The sequence below is a fragment of the Chiloscyllium punctatum genome, chromosome 39, assembly GCF_047496795.1.
Source record: "Chiloscyllium punctatum isolate Juve2018m chromosome 39, sChiPun1.3, whole genome shotgun sequence".
NCBI classification, from domain to species: Eukaryota; Metazoa; Chordata; class Chondrichthyes; order Orectolobiformes; family Hemiscylliidae; genus Chiloscyllium; species Chiloscyllium punctatum.
This window is the reverse complement of record NC_092777.1, coordinates 29,329,062-29,346,723: the sequence shown is the minus strand read 5'-3', so window position 1 is coordinate 29,346,723 and position 17,662 is coordinate 29,329,062. Positions and strand designations below refer to the sequence as shown.

The window sequence follows — 17,662 nt, the reverse complement described above, 5'->3', positions numbered from 1 at the left end:
AGGATAAAGAAAACATCCATTTTCCCTCTGAAGGTTTTTGCCCTTCAGAGGGTAAATGGATGAAATATATAATCATCCTTTTAAATAGATGTTCAGTTTTTATCCACTGTGTGAGCTGCAGTGACAATAATGAAGCTCGAAAGGCTACCCATTCCTAATGTCGCACCATATTCTAGCTCTGTCTGAACGTTAGCTGTCGTTTCAACAGGAAGATGCATTGAAGTGGTGGGAAAGTTAAAAAGAATGGAAGTTTAACTGTTCTTATATTACTAGGTGTGTTAAAGATCAGGGTTTAGTTACAGGTAGGATTCATTAAGGGAGAATCCCTTCATGTGGCTGGCCTGAATTTCGAAGGATAGGCTCTTTAGTGTGTGGCATTACTCAGGTTCTGCAGAAACTGCCTTTTCCTGTCCGTCTGCCTGCACAATATCCATGTGATGGACTGTTCTTATTGAATGGAATTCAGTGGAGAGCAGGCAGATAGATCAATATTGTGCAACACTGCTATCATTCTCCTCTCTCCCTGAAACAATTACACTGAGGCATGTGATCATTTAAACCAATAATAACAGGCCTAACAATTTTATTTTGCAAACTTCGGCAGCATATCTGCACAAATCCGGAACAGACTTTAAAAAAAATCTTTTAATATGTGTAAATTATTCATAAATTGAGTAAAAAAGATTGCCTGAACAGGATGGTGTCAGAGTCAGGTTCTTGAGCAGAGCTCACCTGCTCCGATTGCTTTGCTTTTTTTTTCTCTCTTGTTTATCTTCTCTCTATACCTTTACTTACCACTTGTCCTGAGCTTGAATATCCCAGCGTGGACCTAAAGTGAGCCCAGTGCAGACTTCGAGTGGGCCCAGTGTGGAGAAGAGTGGGCCCAACACAGAGGAGAGTGGGCCCAGCATGGAGGAGAGTGAGCCCAGCGTGGAGGAGAGTGGGCCCAATGCACAAGAGAGTGGGCCCAGCACAGGGGAAAGTGGGCCCAGCGTGGAGGAGAGTGGGCCCATCACAGAGGAGAGTGGGACCAGTGTGGAGGAGAGTGGGCCTAGTTGAAGGAGAGTAGGCCCAGCGCAGACCTTGAGTGAGCCCTGACTTATTTTTCCAGGGTGAGCACAGGATCTGGCATCGGAATTGGCAGCTGCTACATTGGCGGAGACGAGCTTGGTGAGGTAAGCCCAGCAACGAAAGATGGCGCCTGAGGAACAGCGACTTGGTCATTGGTTGGGACCAGCACTGGAGGAAGGGCATCACAGAGGCATCAATGAGGTGAACCTGGTGGTGAGAGACAGACTCCAAATTTGGTTGGTCCAGTGCAGGTGGTGTCGAGGCAGTGGTAGAGAAGTATAAGCCCAGCAGCGAAAGATGGTGCCTGAGGATCGGCAACTTGAATGTTGGTTGGGTCCGGTGTAGTTGGCGGTGCAATGGTGGTGGAGGGATAGCAGCACAGGCATCATGGATGGTGATGGACCAGCTTAAGACTGATGGACTTTCTTTAAGCTATATCTTTCTTTTTGTTCTCCTTATTCTTAAATTATTCAAAACGGCACTCAATCATGGTGACAAATGAACATTTCACTACATTCTTACTGTAAAATACGTGACAAAAATCATTCATTCATAAAATAACTGTGCATGTTCAATACAAATTGTCGGTGCATTTACAGAACCATTCCAAAGGATTAAGAGTGTTACTCCTGTTTGAAGTGTAGGAAGCAGCACTGCAATCATTTCTGAGCCCAACCATTTCGCCTCCGTGCTCATGTGCCTCTACAGCAGCTTTCAAAGACAGTTTGTGGATGCTGGTCCAGCCAGAAGGTTTGTCTTTTACAAGCACGTGTCACTGGGCTGCACAGTTCACCCACTTACCCGACAAGAAGGTTTTGGCCCTAAATCTTTAAAATATAAGTGTTCCAGCAGTAATGGCAGTGAGGCTGGAGAACATCGAGCACAGCAGGTGGAGTAGTTGAACTTCTTTCTGAAGGAAAGGCTGTCTAATGAAGAGAAAGATCCGACGGAAGCATTTCCTTGACCAGATACAAACTACAGGACTTGCTCTTTCATGTTTAAACTTAATTTCACTTCATGCTTGTAATGGCCCTTATGCCAATTGAATAAAGGATCCTGGCTTCGTGATCTTTGTACCATCCCCTGTGTTTGAATCTCATGTTACACTGGGAAGCCCAGTCTTCAGTTACTAATTGCCTCCCAGGGAAGTTAAAATCAAATGGCTAGGTTGAGGGAATTGCTGCATCAATGAGGATGGTCCACACACCAGACTCTGACCCACAACAAAATGTTGGAGTGTGAAACTAGCCTGCAGTCGGAACTGAAATTTGCAGTGCTTCACGAGAGGTTTAGAGATGCCCCCCTGGAGTGCTTGGAGTGTTGGGCAAAGTGAGCTGGCATTTTGTGCACAGGAGAGGCACACAATAGTTGACTCTGCCACAAATCTCAGAATGGCTGCCTGCAAATGCAATGCTCCTTGGTTTCCTTGTTAGACTAGTGGAAAGTAAGTCTAGAGCTTGACTCATCCCTGAACAATTCAGCACGGGTAGATGAAGGTGGCATTTGGGATAATTGCCTCCATTAGCTGAGGCATAGAATATAGGAGCAAGGAAGTCTTGTTGCAACTTTATCAAACATTGGTTAGGCCACAATTAGAATACTATATGCAACTCTGGTTGGAAGGACACACTTGTACTGGACATTCACCAAATGTTGCCTGAGATGAAAAGTCTCTGTTACGAAGAGAGATTGGATATGCTGTGTTTGTTTTCCCCGGAGCAGAGGAGGCTGAGGGGGGTGGGATCCAATTGAGGCATTCAAAATGATGAGAGGCGTGGACAGAGTAGATCATGAGAATCTTTCCCCCATGGTAGATGAGCCTAAGACCAGGGGGCACAGGTTTAAGGTGAGGAGTAAGTGATATATTGAAGATCTGAGGAAAAACATTTTCACTCAGGTGGTTGTAGATATATGGAATGTGCTGCTTGGGAGAGTGTTGCAGGCAGGTCCTCTCGCAACATTTAAGAAGTATCTGTACGAGTACTCATGCTAGGGGATGGTATGCGATGGACCAAGTGCTGGCAAATGGGAAAGTGTAGTTTGATGTTTGTTGGTTTGCATAGACATGGTACCTGGTCAGGTCCACACCCCCCTACGACCCACCCTCCCATTCTGGCACTTTCCCCTGCCACCGCAGGAACTGTAAAACCTGTGCCCACACCTCCTCCCTCACCTCTATCCAAGGCCCTAAAGGAGCCTTCCACATCCATCAAAGTTTCACCTGCACATCCACCAATATCATTTATTGTATCCGTTGCTCCCGATGTGGTCTCCTCTACATTGGGGAGACTGGGCGCCTCCTAGCAGAGCGCTTTAGGGATCATCTCCGAGACACCTGCACCAATCAACCAAACTGCCCCGTGGCCCAACATTTCAACTCCCCCTCCCACTCTGCCGAGGACATGGAGGTCCTGGGCCTCCTTCACCGCCGCTCCCTCACCACCAGACGCCTGGAGGAAGAACGCCTCATCTTCCGCCTCGGAACACTTCAACCCCAGGGCATCAATGTGGACTTCAACAGCTTCCTCATTTCCCCTTCCCCCACCTCATCCTAGTTTCAAACTTCCAGCTCAGTTACTGTCTCCTTGACTTGTCCGACCTGCCTATCTTCTTTTCCACCTATCCACTCCACCCTCTCCTCCTTGACCTATCACCTTCATCTCCTCCCCCACTCACCCATTGTACTCTATGCTACTCTCTCCCCACCCCCACCCTCCTCTAGCTTATCTCTCCATACTTCAGGCTCACTGCCTTTATTCCTGAAGGGCTTTTGCCCGAAACGTCGATTTCGCTGCTCGTTGGATGCTGCCTGAACTGCTGTGCTCTTCCAGCACCACTAATCCAGTAAGTGGTAGGCTGAAAGGTCTTTTTCTGTGCTGTATGACTATCAGACAAAACTGCCTTGTCAACAGAGTTCCGCTAAAGAACAGGCCTCTGTATTGTAATTTTTTAAAATTCCCTTAGGATCAGTAAGGCAGCAGCTTGATTTCATTATTTCTTTTGCAAATGACAAGGACAAAGGCCATCTCATAATTCAGAAATACTAACACTTCGTTAAGAAGGAAGTATTAGTCATCAAACAATGTAATAGACACCCATCAACCTGAAAGATCACTACTGTGTTGATTTTTTTATGTGGCATTCTTCCTTATCTTATTGACTTTAACAGATTTGTAACATCTACAAAGACGGAATATACATAGTACCATTATAGTTTACACAGCAATATGACATCTGTCTCTGCTTCCATCTAGGATTATGCTAGGCAGAACCCCCACCAATGTTCAGACCTACAAAGGGGTTCACAATGATTAATCTCTGCAAACTCCCCACCCTAGGACCAAATGGAGTCATATTTATTTCTTTTTATGTATATTTAGGAAAGCCTGTATCCATTATCATCATCCATACCACAGAACCACACATCTCTGTAATGACTGGAATGTTTAATATTTTGTCAAAATGTGTACATTTTTTTTTGTTGTTGATATGAAACTGCAACATCTTTCCAGGACACATCAAGTCTGCTCTACATTTCGTAATATTTCCGTTTTTATTATTTTCTGTTCAGTTTTCTCCAGGTTTTAGATGAGAGACCACAGATGAGGGAGTCAGCACAACTTTATTTCTCAGACATTGCCACTAAACCCTCTATTTCAACAAGTGTTTATTTTAAAGCACTATACTTATATATATTTTCAAGTGAAACATAATGCATGAAACAAGTGTTTATATAACAGATATATTATGTTCTCTCATAGCTCTACACTGTATGATCATTTAAAATAAATCACTGCATGGAGCAATGTTTTAGGTCCTGTACATTACAAAGGTAATAGCCACATAATCAGTCACCAGTCTAGCCCCTCTCCCTTAAATACACAGTATATTTTTAATACAACATTTACATAGACATTAATTAAATTCTATTCATACAAGGTATTCTGGCATGATAACAAGTAAAGTTTTACTGCCACAACAGTCCATTGTAATAGTCACCATCCATGTACAGACTTTTTTTTGTTTAAAAAGTACAATACTGACAGCTTTCTTCCTCTTTTCAGGCTGAAGTTACTCTCAGAATGATTGGCAAATGCCATGTGTTATACAAATTTAAACTATACCACAGCATTAAGCACATTTCTGCTTTGAACTGTATAAACAGACAAATACCAGGGTGTACAATGGGACGTAGAATTATATTTTCAATGATGATTCATATCACAATGATAAGAAATAAAGTCTCACTTTTATTCTGTGTGAACAGCTACTTTTGGAAGTGGATTTTGATTACGATTCTGTAATACTCAAAGTGGACAAAATCTTTGACTGGCTGTTGTTATACGTACGCATTGAAAAGGTTTTTCCCTCACTCAACAGTGCCTGTTGACTTAGTCCTGAGTGTAGCTTCTTCACTTGTTGGACAATGAAGATTTCTTTTGATAATTTTTGTATTGTACATTAATCTATGGTTTGAGGCCCGCCTTTCTGTCTGCGCTAAGGACGGGCTCATTGCATTATACAACAGAAAGGGGTTTCTTCTGAAGATGGAAGATTTCTAAACGCAAGATTCTGACCTTCTATTTGTGGTAAGCCATTCTCTCCAAAGAATCAGAAGTTTCGCCAAATCTAGAAACTCAAACTACCATCTCATAAAAGACAATTCCTTTCTATGTAGGAGACATACATGTTTATTTCTATGTGGGTATGAAAGCATTCTTTTGTATGGTGCTATTGGGTTATCACACACTATGAAAATATATAAATCAAATTAAATGGCAGGTTCAAAGGCCAAGTTTTTTTATTGAAAAAGTCATTTCAGTAAGGCTAAATAAAAAGTAAATTTGATCACAGACAACAGAACAGTGTTTTTAAGGGCTGACTGACCATAATCAAACCGAAGCAAATTTTTTTATCTTAAAGAATTCCATTCCCATAGTTAATGGAAGCAGTTTTTCTTGCAATTACATGTGAAGTGATGCCCACCGATCTACCATCCTGTTGATGTAATATATGTACAGCTTGAGTCACACAAATGGAGTGTTCTTATGTCATAGGACAGTACTTTCTGACTCCTCATCAGAATCTGCTCTTATTCCAGAGTCTGCCACAGAGTTTGTGCAAATTTGGTCTGAAGATTCTGTGTAGAGTGCATCATGAAGCTCTACTGACTGTATAAACGAGGGATCTGGATTGTCAATATCTGCAAGCAGTCAAAATAGGTCATTGATTAGCAATAATACAAATTAATCCAATGAAAGACATACATATATAGATACTTCAAAATAAGTCATTCCATTAAACATTCTTGTTAGTGCCATTAGCTTCTGACAAATAATAGGGATGTCACAATATGGTCATCTGACAAGATCAGAAGGGATGCTGGATTGTTTAAATATTTTGTCCCTATCTCTAGATCCTGCCAATTTCATCCCTTGTTGCTCCAAGTCTGAGAATACTTCACACAGAGTAATGTTATTTTGTTCCTCTCTGTCTGTCCATTTACTGTGCAATGTCTCAGCTATGTACAGTTCCATTGTGTGTACAGCTTTGATGTTAAGTTAGTCTGTGACCTGTGCAGTGATCTGAAAGCAATCACAATTAAATCATGCCATCTAACAACAGACTGACACTCACTGGTTCTTGCTCACTCCCATTAAAATCTGTTAATAGGTCCTTTGAACAGATCTAGTGAAAAGTAGAAATTCTTGCTATAGTTTTCACTTGTGATCTTAAATTGTTTCCAAAAATGCTAGATATGTCGAATCATAATATTTTCAATACTAAAGGAGGTATGCAGCACATTGGGCTGCCAACTTGTGTGAGTTATCCAATAACCCTGTAAACATTTCCTTTATAACTTATTATTATATTATGTTTTGAATAATAGTATTTCGTATAGTACATCAACCCACATGTAACGTTATTTTGTCACATCTCATCTCTGACACTATTGTTAATTACCTTAAGTCTGTGTCCTATAATTACCAACTAATTGGCCAGTAGAAGCAGTTTCTCCTTGAACTACCAAAATCTTTCATGACTGAACAGCTCAATGACATTTCTGCTTATTGTTCTCTATTCTAAGGTTATCACCCTCAGCTTCTCCTGTGCTCTCTCTTCATGGCTTTGAAATCCTTATAAACATGTTGTGGCCAGAAAAGGACACAATGCTCTAGCTTGGGGCTAAGCAGTGATTTATGGAGGTTTCACAAGTTTCCTTGTTTTGCCATATAATTCCCTTATTTCTGAATATATGGATCTGTATTCTTAGTGAACAGGGGAACTAAAGACATTGAGACCTGGAAGTGTCAAACTGATTGCTCAGTAACTGAAAGCAAGTAACAGGTTGACATTCAGAGTTGATCTTTTCTCCAAATTAAGAAATTCTGATCATGTATCACATTTGAAATAGTCAACCATCTCTCAGAATCTGATCAACCTTCTGTACACCTCTGCCTCTTTCTGGATTTATTTCAGATTTTTAGCTTTTGCATATTTTCTTGCCAATTCTGCATACTTCCATATACTGCTCCTCTACATGAGCAACATCCCACATTTCACTGCATGACCTGGTTTATCTGGTCTTGTGAAATTCCTTCCAGATCTCCTGTGCAATGCCCCACTCTGCAAACAGAGAAAGGGACTGGGCAATGACCCATTGTTCTCTTTTCTGTACTCATTGCTTTGCTGTAAATTTCTAGAAATATTTTACTTGTTTCAAAAGTTGTAGTCAAACACACAATAAAAATTACAAACACTCTCATTAGCAATGAACTAAAATAAAAGCTAAATTTATTACATAAATTGTGGTATTGGATTTTAAAAGATCTGTGGTATAATTTGTATTTTGCACATTGCCAGCCAAACCACAACTGTAGTCATTGGCACCATCTTAAATTAGTGAAAGACTCATCATCTCTGTATCTTTGATGTGCAATAATATTGCATCAGTGAAAAGATGAAAATATATAGAGTGAAATTGGCAGCTCAGGGGCTTAGTGGTTAGTACCGCTGCCTCACAGCGTCAGGGAACTGGGTTTGATTCCAGCCTCAGGTGACTGTCTGTGTGGTTCGTACATTCTCCCGGTGTCTGTGTGGATTTCCTTCCAGAGTCCAAAGATGTGCAGATCAGGTGAATTGGCCATGCTAAATTCCCCATAGTGTTAGGTGCATTAGTCAGGGGGGAAATGGGTCTGGGTGGGTTACTCTTCAGAATATTGGTGTGGACTTGTTGGGCCAAATGCCTGTTTCCACAATGTAGGGAATCTAATCTAAATATCATGTTGTGATGTCTTATAAAATGATCAAATATGCACAATATAATACAAGATTTATTTCATGTACTTATTAAATGAATTATTTCAACACAGATGTGTGTGCGCCAAATTGGAAGCTTATCTTTAAACTACATCCATGGGAGTGTATCTAATGATGTAATTGAGATGGTAGAGAGACTCGATCAAAGCTCCCTGCAAGCAGTCTCCAATGTCAGTGTAGGTCAAGGTTTCCATCCTGTGCTCAGTTGCTTGCTTCTCGCCACTCACTTAGTTTAAGAGCTGACAAGTTTACAAACATAAAACTCTGACCACAGTATCTAACTCTGACCTTAAACAAAAGACAAAATGTTTAGTCAGACATTTCCTTCTTATAACGCATTTCCTTCTTGTGTTAACATTAAACACTTTTACATCTTATGTTTCAATTAAAATAGAATCATATGAAGGTTTAAATTCTTCTGTGGATAAGCCGTCAGTTCTGGCAATCTTGAAATTCAGTGCGTTGATTCAGAATGTGGAAAATGCACAATGTAACAGTAGCTAGCTAGATAGTGTGGGATTATATCCTCACACTGTAATATCATGACATCCCTTAGAAATGATAGTAATGAAATGAAACAGGGCAAAATATTTCATACAAATAAAGCAAGTTACATTTAATTGCTAAAGCCATGGGATCAAAAGATTCATTCAAGTACATTACATGGTTGTAAGGGGCAGAAAATAAGAACACTTAAAAAAGAGCAAGAATCACTCATTAAACATTTGTGAATTCTGTGACAACATCAAGCCATGCAACTCTGCTTCATTCTCATGCAAAGGCCAATTCAGATGAGTTAGTGATGACATACAAATAGCAACTGGAGGAGTTGCAAAGTTAGCTGAAGTGCCAGAGGGGAGGTTGTTGCTCTGCCTTACCCTAAATTCCCCCTCACACTTAGCCAATACAGACTCATTCTGGTCAAACAGCTGCAAGAATGAAACATAGGCACCCAAAAAGGGAAAAAAGAACATAATAGAAAAATTGTTCAGAATTTCAGAAACGATAATCAGAGAGATTCCACTAAAAAGTAAATTTATATCAATCACACAAAATTGAAATGTAACACACGCGAGAAATTAACTGTCCATTTAGGTAAGAAACATATAAACTACAGTCAAATTAAAATGGAATAATGAAATGTAATAACTTGAAAAACATACTATACATGTACAAGCTTGTATGAAATGCTAACTATTAAAGATTCATATTTCTCAAATCATCTTTTGATTTTAAAGATCATATGCAAATATTTCTGATTAATTTGATGTTCTCAACTGAAAGAGCTGGCTCTTGGTGGTTATGATCATAAGGGCTTTCTGGTGTCATACCCAAATGACTACTCTTGTATAAGAAAAGGCAGTTAATGCTGGTAGCCTCCAAAGCCATGGAGATTTATTCAGTTATTGCCTGGAATTAAGGCCAGCAGCAATTTTAGAGAGAAACATGTCCTGCATGTTTAGTAATATTTTTGTGATGCATTTAACATAGTGATGACAGTATCGTCATCGATTTCAAATCATTGTAACACTATGCTGTCTGCTTCCCCTGCACTTCTCCAATTCCATTGCCTTCTCATTCACAATGACATCCATATTATGACACTTGAAGATGATGGAACTTAAAATTAATGCTTATTTGTGTTTAAAGTCTAATAGCAACACTCCTACAAACTCCAAAGAGTATGCTAAAGCATTTTATACTAACATAAAGTCACATAGTGTGAAAGCAACTATTTTGATATCAGGCATAAATTGGTCTTACTTTAGTTTGAACCTTCACTCTCTCGGCCTATTATTATGGTTTAACTATGTCAAGAATCCCAGTTCATACATCACCTTTATCTACCACATCACATGACACATTCTGTGGTTCACTCTGAAGTCTATATTAAATCAGATTAAGCCAAAAATGACACAACACTAGGTTATAGTCCAAAAGGTTTAATTGGAAGCACTAGCTTTCAAGGTGCTGCTCCTTCATCAGGTGGTTGTGTTGGACTATAACCTGGTGTTGTGTGATTTTTAACTTTGTACACTCCAGTCCAACACTGGCACCTCCAAATCATTAAATCAGACTGGTAGTACATGCAGACTCATTTAATCATCAGGGACCATAAGACACTGGAGCAAAAGTAGGCCATTTATTCTGTCAACAAAAACCATTAACTTATGCCAATGGATTATTAAAATAGCAATTTATTTTGCAACCACATGTTTGAACAGCCTAGATGTTATACTAAAATCTAACAGCTCCTTCAGTTTTTTGGAGGAAGTGGTTAAAGGAAATTGTAAATATCTAGAGAAGCTTTACAATAGATTATTAACAAACTCACTACAGAACACTATGTTTCTTCTCAATAACACAATGGAGGGAGAAAATTGGATTATGGACACTTATTAATATGGCTCAGCTTCTTGAATTTAATAAAAGTCAACGTGCCAATAACAAAAATACAGCCACTTTGAACTGGGCAATTCTGATGAAGGGTTATCGACATGAAACATTATTTCTCTCTTCAGAAGATGCCTGACTTTCTGCGTATATCCAGCATTTTTGCTCTTATTTGAAAAGCAAGATGTTTATTGACATGAAAAGCTACAACTTTCTGGCTAATAGAATTTGATTTTTTAAAAATTATTTTATTCTTTGATAACTCAGTTTGGATTGATCAGTTAAGGGGTGCGAAAATTGCTGAACCACAGAAGTGGGAAACATCAGCTTGTCCTGAGAATTACTAATCAGCTGGGAACATTATTTGGCAGCTGGTGAAGAGCAGGTTGAATTCACTGCATAAAACAGACTGGGCAGCACTGGTCAGTCAGAAAGCATTGCTGGTCAGTCAAGGTGCTGTATTGGTCAGACAGATACCACTGCTAGCAAGTGAGACAGCATTGCTGGTCAGAGGCCTGTACAGACCCATCAGAGAATTGCACTGACCCATCAGAGAGCTGCACTGATCAGTCAGGATGCTGCACTGGTCAGTCAGAGAGCAACTAACTGGTGGCCTAACCTGTTGATGTTGAAATAGTGTATGTAAACAGGTAAGATAATTCATTTTAAAATACATTAATTGGACAAGAGGTAGAACAATTTGAGACAAGTTCTTGTTGCAAAACTGTTTAAAACAAATTCAATTAATGAAAATAATAGTGTAAAATGCATCTTATCTCAAAAGCCTCAAGGCCATTTTGTATCCTCTACTGTCTCTTTGTTTTGGTACAATGATCAAAAGTAACTATAAACTGGGTATAAGAGAGAAATAAATGAAGCAAGATGAAATAATCTAAAATGATTAGGACCTTTGCATATGATCTTGGATGTTATACTGAACTTAATCTTTAAAATTTAGTTGATTATGATAATACATAACACTTCAACAGAAATAAAATACCACAAGATCAGTGAATGAGTGTTTGGTTAAAAGGATGATTATTAGAAGCTTTACCAATACCTTTGTGCATCTATATCAATTGATGAGACTGAACTCAGTGAACAAGCAGATTTTCAAACTAGCTAAATTCATTTTTCAGATTTCATATTTTGTAGAATACTTGTCTAGTTGTGGGAGATGACTCAACATTTTATATTTGGCATGCATTTTTCTAACAGTGAAATGGATAGAAATCTACTAAGTCCAGACCGAAACAAACTTTTTGCACTGCTCTCATTTTGACATAGCAAGTGTAACCAACTAGTTGTAATAATTAGTAAAACTCATTAAATTATTTAGCTTTTAAGTGACCATCAGGAGGTAACAGATCTTGCAAAACACTAGAATTCCTTCCCTTTCCAGCAGGAAGAAAAAGGTTTACTTTATCTATAAATATTGATTCTAGTATGTCCATTATCTTCCAATCTCAATAAACTGCTAAATCAGATCCTGATTTAGAAAGTGCTTTAAATCTGTATCGGACTGTGCACCTCCTCCAAAATACAGTTCACATCTTTTGGACACTGAAAGTAAAGGACCTCATGTAAACATTGTGTTAAAGTGTTACTTCTGGTATTTTTTTTCAAATCTTTTAGCCTTTCATAATTTATTCCAACTGAATTTCAAAGAATGATAATCGAGAAGCTATATATCATCATATTCCTGCAGTGCTGAGGGTTGTGTCTTTGCGATGAGTTGGGCTGGTCTCATTGACTGTTTAGCCACATTGACTGTTTAGTCCCAAGAGCTGAGTATTGTTAAGTACTTCATTCTGTATTGTATGTCTTTCATTCAGCATTCCAATTTATCTGAAAAGCACCTTTACTGGTGATTAGCAAAGGTTATTTTCAGTCGGGAGAAGAAGCATTCTTCCCGAAAATCAACGAACAGTGAAATGTGGACGAGCTGCTTAATCTTCCAGCTGAATTTTCACCGGTTTCAGAATATTTTAGATCAATTGTTTCTCAAAAGCGGAACACCAGAAGTTGAAAAGGGTTCGTTGCTAGGATTTCAGATATCAGCAATGTATCAGCCAATTAAAGAAAGACTCTGCCTAGCAACACATCCTGAAGGCCTTATACCTTTGCACAAGGTTTCTCCTTCGCTGGAAAAATTTCCTGAAATTAACAGTGTTCATTATTGCACATTTACATTATTTACTTAGTCATTGATAAACCGTAACTATTACACAGCAGTACAGCAGTGAATTTACTAGATAGAGGTTGTCTTAAGAGGCTGCATTTAATGTGAGTAAGGTGATCTCTATAATTGTCCATGGAGATAATGTTACTCTTTCTAATGGTGGGATGAAGAGAAACTGGGATTGCTTTTGGAAGTGGTCATATTTACGAAGTGTTTTCATTGTCTCACATAAATCACTGTGTTGGATGTTGGGTCATTGGTTTTTACATATTTCAGCTACTGAGGAGTGGACAGTAACGAGAACACTGGGGCTAATGAATAAATCTGTGCATGCGCAGCTATTCCTGTTAACTACCCTCCAAACAGGATAGTTTCCCAATCATCTTGGGCATGAATTGGAATTGTTGACTACTATTCAAAGTAGTTATTAACAGAGCAAAGAACACATTTGGAAATAAAAGTAAGTGTGGGAAATTCACTATGTGGATGTGCAATCGAAAATGTTGCATGTCTCAAGGACAATATTATTTCCTGCCATGAACATTGCTTTCTTTGAAATAAATATTTTAAGATTTCATGGCAAAATGACCATGGTTCAAATCATGTATTTGAATTCTTGTTTCATTTTTTTTACAACAAAATAGATGTCAGCAGCAAAAACTGGTAGGGATATGCTCTCAGGAAATTGGTTTAATCTGTTTAAAGTTGAACATATTTAAATTCATATTTTCTTCCAAGTTCTCTCATGAAAAAAAAAAGGAATTTTCTCCAGTGGGGAGTCACACAGCATGGAAACAGACCTTTCAGTCCAACCAGTCCATGCTGAACATAAGCCCAAACTAAACTAGTTCCACCTGCCCACTCCTGGCCCATATCCCTCCTTTTCATGTTTTTTAAATGTTGTAATTGTACCCACATCCACCACTTCCTCAGGACATTCATTACACATGGGAACTGTCCTTTGTGTAAAAAAATTGTCCCTCATGTTTTTTTAAATCTCTTTCCTCCCACCTTAAAAATGCATTCCCAGTCTTGAAATCCCCCATCCTAGAGAAAAAGACAACTACCATTAACTCCTTCTATATCCCTCATTATTTTATAAACTACTATCATGTTGCTCTCAACTCATATGCTCCAGTGAAGGAAATCCCAGCCTTTCTTTATAACACAAACTTTCCATACCCGGAAACATCCTGGTAAATCTCTTCGAACCCTTTCCAGTTTAATCATCCATCCTTCAACACAGTATTCCAGAAGAGGTCTCACCAATGTCTTGTACAACCTCAACATAATTTCCCAACTAGACATTGCCGACAACTGTCAGTAATGCTCCAGGCAGTCAGTACAGATTCCAGTGGAGGAACAGAGTCATCTTCTCAAATTAAACTATCTTGCACCTTTTGTTCAATATATGGTTTAGATATGGTATGTTGTTGTTGCGTTGCCATAGTCTTACCAGACCACAGGAGCTGTTCTCTTATTAGAGAGAAGTGACTGGTGATCACTTCACCTGAGAACCACCAGACCTCAGCCGAGGGAAGAGGTTGAGGAGAGTCCCTCATGGTAACTTCAAACCGGTAATGGGAAATGAACCCACACTGTTGGTATCACACTGCTCTGCAAACCAACGATCCAGCCAACTGAGCAAAGCTGATTCCCAGAAATGGTATGTATATTTGGCTATCATGAGAGGCTTTGCCTGGCAATCCATCTGAGAATACAGACTGATGGACATTACTATCAGGGACTTCACCACACATTTAACTATCAGCTATGTTAGTGTCATGGTTATGTTACAGACAAATAACTCTGACAAACTGCATTCAACACACTAGAAAAATTTAAGAAATATAAATCCAATTTAAAACAATATGGAGAGAAACAAAAACTCAATATGACTATGACTATAATTGCCATAGCAATCTCCAATGCCCTTTCGGGAATGAACCCTTACATAGTTGGATACCTTTGTAACTCCAACAGCATACTGATGTGGTTGGCTCTTTAGTGCCCTCACAAGTGGCTTCGCAAGTAAAATGTGTCAGTCCAAAAAGGTGATTGAATGTCAACTTCTCAAGTGGGGAGTAATAAATGCCTATAGTGCCCACACTTTTAGAATGAATTAAAGAAAGATATTATTGCTTTCATTTTGAAATAATATAAATGTTTTAAGATTTTGAATCATTAGAACTTTTTTAAAAAAACATATAAAACAAGAATTCAAATTCATTTCACTGATCTTATTATTCCAAACTGAATAATTTAAAAATACTTAAATCCATTAATTTACAATGCAATGTAACATGTTAGCATGATTCGGTGTCCTCTGCAAAGACTGGTAAATTAAGGTAAACTCATACCTGTAGACATGCTTTCTCCAGCTGACAGGTTGTCTAAAATTGTATGGTCCAAAGGCTGTGGGCTAGACCCTGTTGTAGGAGGCTGTGGAGGTGGAAGGGTGGGTCTTTGTCTAGGTTTGAGTGTGGGTCGAGATTTAGTTAAAGTGCTTGTTTGGGATGGAGGTGAAGACAGGGATGGAGCAGCTGGGGGTGTTTGGCTTGATGGTAAGGTATAGGCTTGAGGATAGTTTGCAGCATATGGTGATGGAGTGCTTGGGGGAGTAGGAGATAGGCTTGCAGGGGAAGGCTGGCCTGCTGCCTGGTCAAAGGGGATTTTAGGTGCTATGGGGGCCACCTTCTTTGCAGCTGTAAAGGAAAGAAACAAAATTTTTAGCTTGCGTGTGTATGTTTTTAAATGCACATTTGGTACAACAAAATATCATTTAAAAAAAAACAGCCGATTAGAAAATTTCGGAAGATCAAAACAATATATTTTAATGCAAAAGCACTCCCTTTCAACAATGCAGCAGTGCAGTCCAGAGGCCAGTCTGAGCACTGTACCATAGAGGAGACACCTTGTGCACCACAGCACATTGGAGAAGAAAAAGGAAGGCTGACAAGTGGGAGAAACGGAGCAGTGTATCCAGGAAGGGATGTGTTCGGAATGGAGACAAGAAGAGGTTCAGCTATGGCGGGTACCTGTTGAAACCATTAGTACATGCAACTGAACTATCTCATACAGAAGCAAAGTATCATAGATGCTGGAATAATCAGAAACCAAAAGCTGGAAGTACTCAGCGTGTCAGGCAGCATCTGGAGAAAACACCATTTCAGGTCGGAGACCTGCCTTCAGGTTCTGAAATACTGGCTGTTTCTTTCTCTCTCTCTCTCTCTCTCTGTCTACCTGCTGAGCATTGCTATTGGCTTTTTTGCTCTTATTTCAACTATTTAATAAGTGCCCATCAGCACTCTGAAGACTTCACCTCAAATACCAAATCAGAAATACAGGACAGACTCACTCTGGTCCATTGCATGTTTGGCGGTTGGAAGCAATGTAATTCCTTGTCAGGAGAGTGATGGGGGAGACCCACACCTTTCTGCTTCCTACAGAAAGTACTGTGGAACTTCACTAGATTGATGCCAGGGATTCCTGATGAAGGGCTTATGCCGAAATGCCAACTCTTCTGCTCCTTGAAGCTGCCTGACCAGCTGTGCTTTTCCAGCACCACACCTTTTGAGTCTGATCTCCAGCATCTGCAGTCCTCACTTTCTCCTGATACCAGGGATGGGAAGACTGTCCTGTGAGGAAAGACTGGACCTCCATTCACCAGAGTTTAGAAAGATGAGAGGGATCTGATTGAAACGTATAACATTCGAACAGGGTTGGATAAACTAGATACAGGGAGGCAGCTTTCTCAAGTTGAGGAGTTCAGAACCGGGGGGGGCCACAGTCTCAGGATACACGGTAGACCATTCAGTACTGAGACGAGTAAACACTTCTTTGCTCTAAGGGGAGTGAACCTGTGGAAGTCTCTACCACAGAATGCTGTGGAGGCCAAGTCACTGAATATATTCATGAAAGAGACAGATACATTTTTAGATTTTAAAGACATCAAGGATATGGGGAGAAAGTGGGGAAATAGCATTGAGATAGAGCTTCTGCCATGGTCATATTGAATGGTGGAGCAGCAGGGTTGAATCGCCTAATTCTGCTTCTAGTTTCGATGTTTCACCATGTTTGTGGGGCAGGAAGGTCTGTGTACAGCCCTGATGCCAACTGAGCATTTAATGCCCATTTAAGAGATTTAGCCTGTCACTGCTGGCATTCACACTACTGCGGGTATGAGGTCTACTATCTTGTGAGAGCAACAAGCAGACTCAGACCTGTTTGCTTACAGGTTCACAGAACTGGTGGGATGGGGGAGAGATCCTTCATTTAGCTGAAATGGGAAGGAGAAGGTGGTACAAAAAAAAATTCTGCCCTCCTTACCTATCTCCCATTCCTTCCTCTGACCCCACCCTGCCAACATTGGTCACCTCCACCTGAACCTCTTCCCCATTGGAGGCTTTGATCGAGTGTAATACTGAAATCAGCCACTTCCTCATAATGCTGCTGAGTACAGAAGAGTTTCCAGCCTTTAGCTAATAGAACCTTCTCAGCACCATGTCCTGCCCTGGCCCCATCCCTGGGCTCTTGATGCTACTGGCTTGTTAAGTACTTGAGTTGGACAAGATGTTGCAAAAAGAGGTGACACAGAGGCAGTTTTGCTGGAGACTGAGACCTCCATCAGATTCACACAGTGTATTGTTAGACTTGCCATGGGAACCAATGACGTGGTCTAGGTTGTCAGGCAAA

At 39.9% G+C, this 17,662-nt stretch overlaps 1 protein-coding gene across 14 annotated transcripts in view; it reads right to left on the bottom strand.

The window, feature by feature from the left end:
• Positions 1–4,502: 4,502 nt before the first annotated feature.
• Positions 4,503–17,662, bottom strand: part of arhgap44a (Rho GTPase activating protein 44a) — a 310,627-nt gene continuing 297,467 nt past the window's right edge. For 11 of the 14 annotated variants that reach the window (XM_072558348.1, XM_072558349.1, XM_072558353.1 and 8 more), the window contains 2 exons: positions 15,328–15,672; positions 4,503–6,274 (listed from right to left, as the gene is read on the bottom strand). In XM_072558348.1, the coding sequence (XP_072414449.1) occupies positions 6,123–6,274; positions 15,328–15,672 (497 nt within the window). In that variant the 3' untranslated portion in view covers positions 4,503–6,122. Of the gene's footprint in view, positions 6,275–9,269; positions 9,321–15,327; positions 15,673–17,662 lie in introns of all 14 variants that reach the window. The other 3 variants (XM_072558352.1, XM_072558356.1, XM_072558354.1) reach the window with 3 other exon arrangements.